The sequence below is a fragment of the Coptis chinensis genome, chromosome 3, assembly GCF_015680905.1.
Source record: "Coptis chinensis isolate HL-2020 chromosome 3, ASM1568090v1, whole genome shotgun sequence".
Lineage (NCBI taxonomy): Eukaryota > Viridiplantae > Streptophyta > Magnoliopsida > Ranunculales > Ranunculaceae > Coptis > Coptis chinensis.
In genome coordinates this window covers 30,977,368-30,992,560 of record NC_141458.1, presented here as the reverse complement: position 1 = coordinate 30,992,560, position 15,193 = coordinate 30,977,368, and the positions used below count along the sequence as shown (strand labels likewise).

General features: G+C 39.8%; 1 protein-coding gene, 1 long non-coding RNA gene and 1 pseudogene across 2 annotated transcripts; all 3 read right to left on the bottom strand.

Annotated features, from left to right (window-relative positions):
* Positions 1-3,365: 3,365 nt before the first annotated feature.
* Positions 3,366-12,005, bottom strand: LOC147509143 (heat shock protein 90-2-like; annotated as a pseudogene).
* On the bottom strand, positions 6,644-8,448 carry LOC147509144 (uncharacterized). Its single transcript, XM_086599615.1, has 4 exons — positions 8,337-8,448; positions 8,155-8,247; positions 7,772-8,031; positions 6,644-7,012 (listed from the first exon to the last, which is right to left on the bottom strand). The coding sequence occupies exons 1-4, from the start codon at positions 8,446-8,448 to the stop codon at positions 6,656-6,658; spliced, it is 822 nt and encodes a 273-aa protein (XP_086455741.1). The 3' UTR covers positions 6,644-6,655.
* On the bottom strand, positions 7,149-7,587 carry LOC147509145 (uncharacterized). Its single transcript, XR_015216511.1, has 3 exons — positions 7,481-7,587; positions 7,323-7,415; positions 7,149-7,213 (listed from the first exon to the last, which is right to left on the bottom strand). It is a non-coding gene; the product is annotated as an uncharacterized LOC147509145 (long non-coding RNA).
* Positions 12,006-15,193: the final 3,188 nt, after the last annotated feature.

The following is a 15,193-nucleotide window of genomic DNA, read 5'->3' as shown; positions in this document are numbered from 1 at the left end:
AAACTACAGTCCCCATTCTTCACAAACTTCCTCAACCCACTCATGGGGTCTTCATAAGTAGCAAGCCTATCCAGAACGGCATCAGTACTCTTGTCACTTGGGGCTGTACTCCCCGACCCCTTCAACTTTTGAGCAACTAGCTCATTCTCACTTGCCTTCTTCTTACCCCGGGTATCAGCAACCCCTACATCAACATCAATCTCCTTTAGATCCATCCTTTTCAATGGAGCCCGACCTATAGAAGAGCGACCTCCACCAGTACTAGATCATTCCTCAGACTCAGTTTGGGACTTCTTCGACCCTTCTGTCTCAACCACTTCAGAACGCCTTTTCAAATTAGGCCTTTGGAACCGAGTGGGAGCATCACCACTACCACTAGCAGTCCCACCACCATGACTAGAACGTTCACCATCACCTACTTCAGAGCATTTGGATGCAGAATGTTCAACATCACCCACTTCAGAGCGTTTGGATGTAGAATGTTCAACATCACCCAATTCAGAGTGTTTGGATGCAGAATGTTCAACATCACCCAATTCAGAGCGTTTGGATGTGGAACGGCTTTCTGCAGTCCCTCCAGACGTCCTCACTGAAGCAGAACGGCTATCAACAGCTCCTCTAGCCGGTCTCACTCTAGAAATAGGTCGTACTTTCTGGCTCTCCCTCTCCATCTCACCGTCTAAGCTAGAATCAGAGATGTCAAAAACGAGCTTACGAGCCCTTTTCTTTTGCTCCACCTTTTTCCGATTGATCTTCTCCCCTCCACGCTTTTTAAAGTAGTGGGCAACCTCCCCCAAGATAGCTCGTTTCTCCTCCCAACTCAAACAAGCAAACTTCTCTACAACGTCAAGCTGAGGACGACCTCGAATGGAAACCTCTACACAAAAGGAAACAAAAACATCAGAATGTACAACATATCAAATACAATACTTGCATACGACCTAGAAAATAACTACCTACCATCCCACTTTACAGAGTGGGTACTCAGCTCACACTAGGGGTGGGCAATGGGCCGGGTCGGGCTAGCCCGGCCCTAAACATTTAAAAGCCCTTTAGATATTAAGGCTGGGTCGGCCCGGCCCTAAAGTTAGTATAGGGTCGGGTCGGTCCGGGTCACAAGTCTAAATCTCAATCCCTGACCCTACCCTAAGCCCTCTTTAAAGGCTTTAGGGCTGGGTTTTAGGGTCGGGTTTTAGGGTCGGGCCTATATATTTTCTTCATTTTACAAATGCCATTTTTCAGACAAAAGTTGTTTTTTTGGTTTCTGTGTTACAAATGTCTGCTCTATATTTCGCTTTAATGGTGTGGACGGAAACCTTTAGTTTTAGACTTGGCTTGGATGTGAATAAAAATATAATTTATAAGAAGTAAGTGGAAAAATAAATTGAGAATAATAAGTTCTAGACTTTGATTTGATGATCAAAGGAATAAAGTCTTATTTTTTTATTAGGCTAGTGCTCATTGTTCTTCATGGCTGCTATATAGGTTGACAAGTTTTTGTTATATAAGACAAGTTATTGGAAGTACTCTTGGGTGTAAGTGATAAATTACAAAGGACAATGTTATTTTAATTTAAAATATTTAACAAAGAGTTGGACAATTATGGTACGTGTATTTATAGTGAAAATGTAAAACTATAACTAGGGTTTGGTTAGGGCTGAATTAGGGTCGGGCCTATGTTTTAGAACCTTAGCCCTAGCCCTGCCCTAGAAGGCCTTAGGGTCAGGTCGGCCCTGCCCTAAACTCTGTGAGGGCTTTAGTTGTGAGGGCTTTATAGGGCTTAGGATCGGGTCGGTCAGGGCCGGGTTAGGGTCGTTAGGGCCAAATTCCCACCCCTAGCTCACACCCAGAGGGGGTGTAATTACCCACAACCAACAAAGGCCTACGCCCCCAGTCTTCCTTACTCACCCCCACAATTATAGCCGACTTCCCTCTTACAACCTGCAAACTAAAATTCAGTGCAACCGATCTCTTTACAGAGAAATGCTCCAACACATCTCCTAAGCGGATATTATAACCCAGCTTATTCAACAAATCCAACACATGGAAAACCTTCTAACTATTCCCTACGAACTGACATGGGGCTTTTCCATAATAGTTCAAAACCTCAACAGTAAGATGGGAAAGCGGCAACCTCATCCCAGCCTTCAACTGCCCATAACAAACCACCACTCACTACAACAAATGAGACTTTTTGCGACGTTTATAAGCGTAGCAATAGAAACCCAAAGCGTTGCAAAAGCTTATTAGCAACGGTTTATAAAGCGTTGATGTGTAGTTGCAATTGATGCCGACGCAGATGATAACCAACGACGAATAAAAGCGTAGCAAAAAGAATATGCTTCAACTACGTATTGAAGCGTTGCTAATGTAATGAAAGCGTTGCTGATTATTTTCTTTTCTTATTTTGATGATTTGTATTAATTAATTTTTCCCGACGCTTTTAAGGGTTGCAAAAGGTTCCATATTTGCAACGTTTTCGTAACCGTTGTTAATTGTCTATTTTGGCTACGGTTTACAAGCGTTGGTGATGGGTTCCTATTTGCTACGCTTTAGTACCGTTGGTGAATAACTATTTTTTGTACTATTTGCATACGCTGATATTATTCTTTAAATAGTATTAGCAACGCTTGTAAGGGTTGTAAAAGGACTATTTGCATGTAAAATGAGTTATGTATTTACAACACTTTTCAAAAGCGTAGCAATTACACTTTTATATTTGCAACCATTTGCATGTGTTGGAGAGATCTTTTCTCCGGATATGATTTCCTAATTTACAATTTTCATACAGGGCCTAAAGAAAACTTTACACACTCAAAAACATTTAACTAACAAAATATTTAATTTCATAAGCTCTAAATGTAGAAAAGTGTCACAATATCCAAAATAATTTCCACATAGCCTCGCTAGTATGTTTACAATAATCACATATCCTTCCTAAGCTTGCAAAAAAAAATATATCATTCAAAATTCTGGGGATAAGTATTGCATTTATGATCGTCTTCGATCCTTTTCAACCCCAACAGTCCATCTTTGCAAAGTACTCACGAAGTTGAACCATTCTGCAATTCCAAAAAAGAAAATTAGTTATATATGAGGGCACCAAGAAATGGCAAGTAGAGTTTAAGTGACAAAATATACGCTTAAAAATGATTTTCAATTCCACACAACTAATAACCAATAACCAATATTCTATTTAGTCATTTCGAGAAAAACTCGCTAAGAACCTGTGTTGATTTCTAACTATGAAACTAGCTTCCAAAGTTTTTTTTTTTTTCACTAAGCAGACCATCCAAAATCACTGACATTGAGACTATTGTTTCAACACTCCAACAGAAAGAAAGAAAACTACCAAATATCCAAAAAATACTAAATGTCAAGTACAAGAATGAGATAGGTGAAGACTTAATCAACTTCCTCCATCTTGCTTCCCTCGGCATCAACATCCTCCAATGGTGGCATGTTAGTGTCGGCTTCAAGATCGGTATTTGTCCTCGTCAATGCTCGGACCCAACTTAAGCATCCCGTGAATCCGGTTGCGAAAAGTATTGGGCTCATCAAAACCCAACCCGTAAGTGAGAAGGGCGGTTTCAAACGAGCAATAGAACCAAATCTTTAATCGACTTGTCATTCTTATCGAAGCATCGACCCCTCTTCCTCGACTCTTCCATGATAGAGTTTTCGGGGTTGATCTCCATGGTCTTCTTACTAGACATGTAGCCAGCCATGCTTGAATCCCCTCGAAAGTGCACGAGCCTTCATGATCCTCTCCATGTTAGCTGTCCACCATACTCACCAAATGACCAAACAGCGAGGGAGAATCCATAACACGGTCGAGACAATCACCTTCTCGACCTTGTCACCTAGAACATCCTTGATCACCTTGCAGAGACCCTCAAACTTTTCCTTCAGTTCCTCTTTCTTCTTTTTCTCGTCCTCACTCTCATCTAGCTTCAGACCCTCCTTTGTGGCAGAGACAAGCTTTTTGCCTTCAAATTCCTTCAACTGACCCACAACATACTCATCAATAGCATCAACCATGTACAAGACCTCAATACCCTTCTTCTTGAGCTTCTCAAGGAAAGGAGAGTTCTCCACAGCCTTCTTGCTTTCACCAGTGATGTAATAGATGTCATTCTAGCCTTCCTTCATCCTAGTCACATAATCTTTCAAACTAGTCAACTCATCACCACTCTTGGTCGAGTGATACCTGAGTTTGTATGGTTCCAAAGTTTCCAAAGTTTGTATGGTTCCAATTAATATTTCTAGAATGGTGCAAAATATACCCAACCGCCAATTATCAAAAAAAAAGTCCTAGGCCACTGCAGACCATTCTTTCTTGAGTTCTCGACACGCCATTAAGCTAAGTATGTATATTACTTCCTTCAAAAGCCAAAAAACAGCACCACACCATCCACAAAATTATCTTTTAGTCCTACGTACTTACACATCAATCAAGCATATACAACTACGTACTCACCAACCACCACAGACCCTTATCTCACATAAAGGTTATGGTGAATTGAGGTAGAGTAGACCGATGATCCTCAGAGTCATTTGGCCGGCTATTGAAAGAAAAAAAGCTGTTTCCAGTTTTCTTGGTTCCGCTATTTACTAAAATGAATCGAGGAGAGGCTCGACCGAAAGGAGAGAAGCCGGTTAACACCCTTAACGGAAGGGGCTGGGGAAGAATTACCCAACGGGGTTTTGAGTTGGACTGACCGATGTTCAAATCTCACTGACACTGAACACCAACCCAATCGAATGCCCCTCCCGTTCTCTGCCATGGCGGATCGATCGCCGCCAGCTAGGTCAGATTGGAGCAACATTGTATGAGAACATATTACCCATCTTCGGGGACAGGGGGCGGAACGACAATTCTTCATGTTTTCCTCAGACAGGGAAAGGCATTCTACAGCCCCCATCCTGCTTTTCTAGCGAAAGGAAATCCATTGACAACACGACTTCGCTCTGCTCATCCTAGTGAACTTTGGCTATGCCTTTCTAGCTTCATCAGCTGATCCTGTGTTGTATTGGCTTCAGTGGCATCCACTGCCTTTGTTCCTTCTTCAGCAGCGTCCAGAAGGGCCACCAAACCTCACCTAGAGGACCGGGATCTTGTCCGGCCCTGGGAAGGCACTTGGTTGGAACACAAGGCATCTAGCCCCGAGCTAACCTTGCTCGAGGGTCGATGTTCGGTAATAACCGACATATACTGACCATCACAGTCAGAACCGCAGGCAACGCCGAGTGGAAGTCCTGGCAATAGGCAAACTTAAAATTTTATATGTCGAGGCTTAGCACCAGGTAAACTCTTGAACTTTGTATATACTTTTATGTATAATTCTGTGAGTTTGTGTCTTCATGAATTGCTTGAGGCTGTAAGACTGAGTGTTACCTAGCTAAGAGGCTAGGACTGAGTGTTACCTAGCTAAAAGAAAAAGAAGTGAAGTTAGAAAGCCGTATGATAGGTGGTAACTATCTTGAACGGTTCGGGGTAATCGGTGCTCTCGATCGGGGAAGAATCTTTGGCTCTACCAAAGAAAAAAGGGTAACCAATGTGATCATGACATTGTAGATTCTTGCGATGGTGCTCACTGAACTAGCTCGACTAAGTGTTACACCCCCTTTATCCATTCTTTCTTTAGTCTTTAGGGAGCAAACTACGGTACACTACCTGAGAAAGAAGATACTTCGGGGGCGAAGACTTGTTGGGTGTAGTGACTTAGATAGAATTCCGTGACCGTCCACGATGGAATGTAGTTCCATCGGGGCTACGCTTTGCTTTTGGCGCCTTGATGGAACTAACATCTAAGCGCTTCTACGTTCGGGGGTTGTTCGGCCCCGGCGTAGGAGCGCACTTCTGCTTTTCTCTTGCTTGGGACCGAGAGAAAGAAAGGACGGGGGACCATGCATGGCACTTCTCGACCACGCCCGGGGACGGTTGAACGAGCGACTCATGAATGCTTTGCCGGTCGGATGAGCCAATAACTTCGAACGTGTTCGGTGTTTTTGAGCAAGAATCACAGCGTTACCTAACCTTCACCATGATAAGGACTCCAAATTCTTATGGCAGAGCACCAGAGATTTATCATCAATATGATGATGGGAATGGAAACTAGAAGCATGACCGTGGTCTTCATGGTCCGAGATAATACTTACATCGATATTGATAGCGTAAGCATGAGACTTTTGGTAGTACCGATGAACCGATGGCCGCTGGCGATGGAATCGGGACGGAAGACTCGTAGTATCTCTCTAGATCCGGCAAAAGCGAAAAGACCCCCGTGAACGGAATTCAATAAGGGTGACCGCGAGCCCACTCGGCCTCCTGCAGGGCATCCCCGCGGGTGCGAAATGGAGCTGCCATAGCTTATGGCTAGAGCAATGGGAGGGGGCTACAGAGAAACAAGATAAGGATAATGAGTGCTCGCCGCCGGCGAACGGGCTGCAGGAGCAGCGGGCAAGTGCTTGGTAGGCCAACAGCCCCAGATGAACTGGGTGGGGCACTTTCGACAAAAGGAGGGCACACTACACCGAAAGCAAGTACGAAATTGGCCCCGCTCCGCTTTCTTAAAAGCTAGGACCACTATTAGACCTCAATATACTTTCATAGCGTAGACAAAGATAAAGATCACCACACTTGTATGTAAATTCATACCACAGAAAAACGGGCCCCAATGTGCGCCATGAGAAACTCCAATTTAGCTTCAGAAGCCGTTTTCCAATTCTGTAGCTCCTCAACCCTACCCTTATTTTCGTGCAAGCGAGTTGTGAGCTCTTGCACTTGTCTCTCATACTCCTCAGCCTGTCTCTCAGCTGCCTCAGCTCTCCTCCTAAGGTCTTCAACCTCTGGATTATTGTAACTGGAGGATGACAGTGGATCCATGGCGTGTCCAAGACCCATGACATAACCAGGTTTTGTACCTAAGACTTTGTCAGCAATTTCATCTTCAGTCATAGAGGTAGAGCCTTCTTGTAGGGACTGAGTCTGCATCTCCAGCATTTTATCCTATGATTTGAAATATGGCACACGTATTAAATGAATATGCTCTTTATAAAACTAGAATTGCACACAAATAAGAAAAACCAAACTTGGTCATTACATAATTTTCTTGAGCCATTAAGGCCGACCGACCACTTTTTGCGGGTTATAGTACATCATGCGATAAAATTCAATCCTTCCGGGCTCTTGTTGAGTCTCTGCATTAACCTGTAACAAGCTTAGAAAGATACATCAATATGTTGATACAAAATCTTAAAGTAGAAAAAGTAACAGATGAAAAGAAGGCTACTAAAAAATAATAAACAATTTATACTACCTTATCTGCTCGGTGATTTAGAAAGGACCTCGAACCACCACGGTGATTAACCTTCTTCTGCCCACGATTTGCCTTGTTTTTTGTGCTGAGTTTCTACCATAGGAAATATTTAGTTATAAATACAATAAAAGATAATTACAAAAAATCATATAAATTACTTTGAATTTTTCTGTTTCAAACCAATCACAAAGCAATTCCCAATCCCCTTGCGCGACCATCCCCTCATATGGCTTCCGTCTACGTTGGTAATTTGGGAGACCCTTGTAATATTTGTGCAGCCTACACCTGTACTCTTTGAGGCGCTGTCCTAGATACTTATTAACAACCCTTTCTACATGCGGCAGATGGATATCAATGTCAAAGCTCTTTTGCAAACAAGTTATGCATGCAATACAATGTTAAAATAAATAAATAAAGAAACAATATAACTAGTAATGATATTTTATTACCATTATATGTTCGTGCATCGTATTAACTTTTGACTTGAACTCCTTCTTCACCGTTCTCCAGTTCTGAACTGCTAGAGGTGCATACTTGCGGCAAATTATGCCAATTTCATAAGCAAATTGTTCACTCCAACTCCCTACAGGTTTTGACCTCCCTGGTGGAATCTTAATTCTCGGTTTCGGACGTATCCTTGCTTTATGATTGATTAGAGTTGTGTTCATTGCTTTACCTCTTTTTTTAGTGGGGAGTAATGGTGTCGAAGCTGTTTATAAGCAAAAAAAAAAAAAAAAAAAACTCAGTCTGCCGCAAAAAGCTAAAAGTTTTACTTCTTATTTGCTTTACCTCTTCCATTTGTGCTGTTTGTATGGAAAAAAAATTGTCTTACCAGCACCAGACCCGCTAGACGATCCTACAGAAACATTGGGCCTAGACTGAGGCAGTGTACTAGAACTTGCAGTACGACCACCAGATTCCATGACTACAAAAAAATATACATGGAGAGAAAAGTTGGAAGTCTTTAACTCAATATAACCTATAATTTAGATGGACTAAAAATTGATATCATACCACCAAGAGAAGCATTTGCTGATTGGGAGCTTGGCATAGACTGAGGCTGAGGCTGAGGGTGAGGCTGAGGCTGTGCATTAGAGCTTCTAGTGGTTCTTCTACCTGGGCCCATGACTGTAAAAGAAATATATACTTACCAAAGAGAAAATTAATGTAAATCATTTTTCAAGTGTAAATAGCTGCATTCAATTCTCCCAAGTGTGGCCTGACACTAAAACTGAAAAAAACAAAAAACCAAATACAAACAAGTAGATAGGAAGTAGCTACTGACATTACTAACAAGGAATTCAAAACATAGAGAACACTTTAGAGAACACTTTAGAGAACACATTTAAACTTAATCTATGTCAGTATCATCATCACTTGATATGACTTTCTCTTCTTCAGAACTACAATAGTTTATGAGCGTATCATCTTCTTCATCAGATTCGTCATCAACAATGAAATGATCATCCATCTGGGTTCTATTTATATTGGTCAAGACCACATCCGCATCAACTTCAGTTGGGATCAAATCATCCCTATTCAAAAGTACAGGTGCAAGTTCTTCCGTTTGAATATTATCATTGTTACTTTCTTCAAGTGTTTGATCGTGTTGGACAATGCCATCCACTGCATCCTGCTCCTTTTCTTGAAATGCGACGCCATGCCTTGCTACAATCTCTTCCTCTCTCTCAGCAACGTCATACACATTTCTAGGCTTTATCTTCTGGACAACTTGCCAACTACCACGCAGTTTAGTATCACTCACATAAAAGACTTGACCTGCTTGGGTAGCTAGCACAAATCGGTCGTCTTTGTACCAAGTTCGTGAGACATTAACACTAGTAACATGGCCATCTGTTTGTATTCCACTCCTTCCGTTGCCGACATCCCACCAATCACACTGGAAAAGATAAACTTTCTTGGAAGATAAATAGTTTAAGACTATGACATCAGTTAAAACACCATAGAAATCAATCTCTTTTGATTGGTGACACCCCTCGACAACAACACCACTATTTTGTGTTCGAAGATTCACTTCTCTATCCTTCGTGTGAAATCTGATCCCATTCACAATGCATCCACTATATCGAATTGCACGAGGATCAAGCCCACAAGCTAATGAATATAACTCATCAGTAGCTTCTGGGGAATTCTGAGATCGCAATTCATGCATCTATCAACAAAATGAACAACAATCAATAGAAAATATAATAATAATGAAAAACAGCAAGGGGTATTTCCTGTGAAAACTTGTCGCTTCAAACCATTCAGAAAATATAGTTCCCGCCTCTCTTCCAAATTATGTGGACTTTGCCTAATAAGCTCTGCCCTATGTTCACTACATATAGAAAATGTTGTATATATAAGAAAACATGATAATAATGTGTATATATTGTGTCTTACTGAAAGCTGTACTTACTCAAGGTATGGTAATACTTCTTCAGAATTATTTAACACGTAATAACGGGCCTTGTCATAATCTTTTAAGCTTAGGCTGATAACTTTAAAAGCCCCCAATGGTCGCACATTCTGTGAGAAAACAAGCAGCCCCGTGGGTTGTTTCTCTTGGCCACCATCAAAATTCCGTTCTTCACGGTTGAAGCGTGTTTCAATATTTTGGAGATACATGGAACAGAAAGTGAGGCACTCGTTATCGATGTATGCTTCCGCAATTGAACCTTCTGGACGCGCCTTGTTTCGGACATACTGTTTTAAAGTGTGTAAAAACCTGTTTAACAAATTATATTAATTGAAAGCAAAACAAAGTATATATTAAAAGTTACAAATGATATACATGTTACCTTTCAATGGGATACATCCACCGATATCATGATGTGTCCGCCAAGCAAAGGTGCCTCGTGTGGTAAGTGAACGACCAAGTGAACCATTACATCAAAAATGCCGGTGGAAATATTTGTTCGAAGTTTACAAAGTATCATGGCAATATCCTTCTCCATATTCTCGAGCACTTCTAACCTCAGTGTCTTGCAACACAACTCTTGGAAAAACACACCCAACTCAATCAATGCAATTGCTACATCACTACACAAGAAACCACGTACTGCAGCTGGAAGAAGACGTTGTAAAAGCACATGGTAGTCATGGCTTTTCATTCCTGATACTTTACCCTCATTGGCATTCACACATCGAGATATATTTGATGCATAAGCATCTGAAATTTCACATTGATTTCAGCCATTCGCAGAATGCCTTTTTATCGGTAGATGACATTGTATAGGATGCAGCCGGCATGATATACTTATTACCATTCGGAATTAGATGCAACTCCTTTCTAATACCCAATTCAGCCAAATCTAGTCGAGCTTTAAAAGAATCTTTTGTTTTACCATCAATATTCAACAATGTTCCCAACACATTCTCACAAACGTTCTTTTCAACATGCATCACATCAACATTATGACGCAACTCAAGGGATGGCCAATATGGTAAATAAAAAAATACACTCTTCTTTGTCCAATTTAACTCAAACTCGGTACGCTTCCTTTTCTTGTTAATCGGATTCTTTCCAAGTTTTTGTTCCTCGACCAAATCAACTTGTGATAACACATCAGCCCCATCCAAATCCTTTGGTTTTGGTCTGTTTTCAACCTTCCCGTCGAATAGATTTTTTTACCACGCCTTAGCCAAGAATGTCGGGTGGCAAGAAACGACGATGGGCCATATAGCATAATTTGTGGCCATTTTTAAATACATAGAGACCGTGTCTTTGTTACAATTTGGGCAGGCCATTTTGCCTTTAGTGCTCCAACCGCACAAGTTCCGAATGCAGAAAGTCATTTATGGTCCACAATAACGCAAAGATGCAACTTAAATGTTTGCTTGGTCACAACATCGTATGTCTCCACGCCATTGTCCCACAAATCTCTCAATTCATCTACTAGAGGCTGTAAATATACATCAATGTCATTTCCTAGGGATTTGGGACCAGGAATAAGAAGCGACATGAAAAGGAAAGGATCTTTCATACATTTCCAAGGAGGCAAATTATAAGGCACAAGCATTACCGGCCACATGCTATAAGAGGTACTCATGTCACCAAAAGGGTTGAACCCATCACTTGCAAGGCCGAGGCGGACATTGCGAGGATCATTGGAAAACCACTCATACTCCTTGTCGAAATCTTTCCATGTTTTAGAATCTGCTCGGTGCTTGAATACATTCTCTTCCGGGACTCGTTTTTCTTTGTGCCACCTCATATCTACAGCAGTCATCCTTGACTTAAACAACCTTTGAAGCCTTGGTTTAAGTGGGAAATAGCGCAAAACCTTATGTGGTATTTTCTTACACTTGCCTTCAGAAGCTTTATACCTTGGTTCACCACATACTGGACAACTTTGAAGATCTTTGTATTTGTCCCAAAAAGAGCACAATCGTATTTGCATGCATGTATAGCAATATACCCAAGTCCTAGTTCTCGCATTAATGTCTTAGCCTCGTGATAGGACTTTGGCAGCGTCTCACCCGCAGGCAATGCAGCTTTAATCAATTCAAGAATCATATCAAATGATTTGTTACTCCAACGATTAATCACCTTCAGATGGAACAACTTCATGAGATAATCTAATTTGGAAAACTTTTGGCAACCTGGATACAAAAGCTGTCGCGCTTCACTCAAAAGTTTATCAAACAAATTCGGATCGTCACCATTACCCCCATCGCCATTACCCCTATTAAGACCAGAAGAGGTATCTGCATGTTATGTTGTGGCAGTATAATTATCTCCACCCCCATATTGCATGTCTGGCACAGAATTATCCATAGGAGTCGGTCCTCTTAAATCGTGAAGCAAGTCTTCCAACCCATCAAAACGAACTCCTTCATCACTACCAACATCATCATAATCATCATCGTCATCAGCAAGGTGCTCTTCATAACCTTCACCATGATGGAGCCAACAAGTGTAATGCTTGTCCATTCCATGTTCAAGCAAATGATCTCTTACTTCACTGATTTGCTTGTAGTACCTATTATTGCAGATTTTACAAGGGCAAAGAGTCCTACCAGCGCTGTCTGCATGATCAGTAGCAACCACAATGAATGCCTCAACGCCTTCAATAAATTGAGTGTCAAACCGATCCGCAGATTTATCCAACTCTTGTCCATATTTACGTGCAATTGCTATACATTGTAAGTGAAAACAATATGTTAATAGCAAGATACACACATGTAAGTGGCTTCTCTCAAGAACCTTGAATTGAAAAAGACTACTTGTAAGGGTACTAAGGAGCTGCACCCTTCCTACATCGACCCACATTGAACAAAATCAATTTGAATTCAAAAGGTGTTCGTGATCCAAAACTAGCTAACCAAAACTCAACCAAACAAGCCAAAGGGTTCAAACAGACCAACAAATCATACAAAGTATTTATAAGCTTATCCCATTATCACGTGTTAACCATATCCAAAACTAGCTAAACAAAACTCAACCAAACAAGTCGAAGGGTTCAAACAGACCAACAAATCATACAAAATATTTATAAGCTTATCCCATTATCACGTGTTAGCCATATAGATGATACTATCAGACGTTATCAAGTTTGATGGTGCTAAGAATATAATAATCCTAGATCAATTGACATTCATGAGTTTGTCGCAAAAAGAATGCTCAGTCTTATTGTAAACATGGTAAAAAGGAAGAAAAAAAATTATAAAGTGGACCAAACTTAAGTTCAAAATCAAATACTTAGATTACTTCTACACTTGCAAAATGGACAAAAAAAGTAGCAATGTCAAATTACAAATCTAGTTTTTGTCCACCAATTTAAACAATATTTTAAAATAAAACACTAACATTCACTTCTTATTATTGCTATATATTCCAATTTATCGATACAATATGCACATACAATTATACACTCAAAAAAGGTTGTCAATAAAGTATGCACTAAATTTCCTGATTAAGTGCCTATAATTTTTCTATAATACTAGGCTGAACCCAACTATAATTACACTAAGAATTATAGAGAATTAATAGAAAATTTAGTCAAAATCATAACTGCAATTATTTAAACTTTTCACATTTTCAACACCTAGTCATGTTAGATAAACAAGAGAACTAAAAGCATGGGCCGAATAGATGCAAAGCTACCATCTCAAAGTGCTTCATGTGAGAATGAGCAATCTTAGTATTCTAAATTTGTATCTTAAAGCTCATCTAGAATAGTATTTACAATTTGTATCTTAAAGCTCATCTTGAATGCTATGTCTTATAGGTGAAGGCTCAATTTGTATCAAATATTTGAAACCTGATACATAATGGGTGCATCAGAAAAGGTATATATTACTAATTTAATGAAAATATCTTGTAGCCCCTTTGACATATATCAAACAGACTAAATTTATAAAATTGAACACTTAAAGTAACAAACGAAGAATACAAGACGATGATCCAGATTTCAAAGCTTAAACAATTTAAGTTTATTTGCAATCTAGTTGGATCACCTACTTGAACTTTTTTTTTTCTATAGAGAATCTCTTACTTGAACCATTCGTAGTATATAGTACGCAAGTTATACAAAGACCCAAGTCGAAAATACCATGAGACCATTTCATCACCCCAATGAGTACATTTTTTTTTCTTCTTTTATATTCTAGTATCTAATCCAGTTCTAAAATAAGGGTGTGAGGGACACATGAACAGGAAAGAGGGCATACATATTCAATTAGAACAAACGCAGAGTTGGAAAAGATGTTGGGCATTCTAATTGACCAAGCCAGCACACTACTACCAACATTCAAGGGTGCACGAACTCAAGTTAATCACCGCACTACATTTTTTTTTTCTAATGATAACAATTGTTCCTTCTTCACCTTCTTCTTCTTCTCCATTCACCTCTGTTTCTTCGCACTCATTCTTTGCTTTTCTCGAAACCCAACCACTTAACTATTCTCAAACTCCAAACCCATCTTAGTAATCTCCGTATTTTTATCTACATTGTTATATACAAAGAGTTATATACATAACACATACATGCTTATACATACTAGTGTAGTACAATGGAGTTGAAAAAGTTTCTAAGGTCACTTGGTTTATCAGAACAGTTTATAACTATAAAAAGTAGAGTGTTTTCTGGTTTTGGTTTAGGAGTTATAGCTTCTGTTCTTTTGTTAACTGTTTTGTTTCTTAACCATCCTTTAAAGGCTTCTCTTTTATACCCTGTTGTTCAAGGCTTTAGTAGTACTAAATCTCCTCTTGTTTCTTGGCCATTCCAGTTTTCAAGTAGGAATAAAACTGCCCAAGAAGGAATTTTCAAAGAAGTGAGTAAAAATTCTAGCTTTACTGCTTTTAATGATGGGAATTTAGTTTCAAACAAGTCCCAGAGTGAGAATTTTACTGGAAATGAGAAAAATATAACAGTAATGGTTGTGGATAAAACTTATCAAGGGAATTTATCTAGAGAAGTAAATAGTCCAAATAGTAGTTTTGTTGATAGGAATAAGGAAAAGAATGTAGCAGATAGGGGAGAGAGTGGGAGAAGTAATAATGGAACAAAAGAGAGTGTGATAGAAAGTGGGCATGTGCAGAATTTGACAAAGGAACATATATTAACAAGTTCTTTTAATGATTCTGGGATTACAAGCATAAATCTAATGATGCTTATCTGACTTTATCTCAAAATACAGATTAGATGACTGATAATGGCATATTAATTAGAACGAGACAGAGACAGCCACGCGCGCATTAGATTGTTAGAAGATTTGAGGTATCATGAATTGAATTTTCGGTTTTGTAAACATCTTAAGGCTTAAAATATCAAATTTTCCACTCTTGAGACTTGATATTGCAATGTGTTACCAATACATCAATATATGTGTGAATGGTCTAACCATATATATCCATGGACACAGAA

Bases quoted from the DNA above. Each gene is read 5' to 3' on its own strand.
- LOC147509144 (XM_086599615.1), bottom strand. From the start codon at position 8,448: ATGGGCCCAGGTAGAAGAACCACTAGAAGCTCTAATGCACAGCCTCAG. The intron at 8,248-8,336 runs GTATGATATCAA...ATTTTTTTGTAG, and splicing joins AGCAAATGCTTCTCTTGGTG to TCATGGAATCTGGTGGTCGT. The intron at 8,032-8,154 runs GTAAGACAATTT...GCTTATAAACAG, and splicing joins GTCTAGCGGGTCTGGTGCTG to CTTCGACACCATTACTCCCC.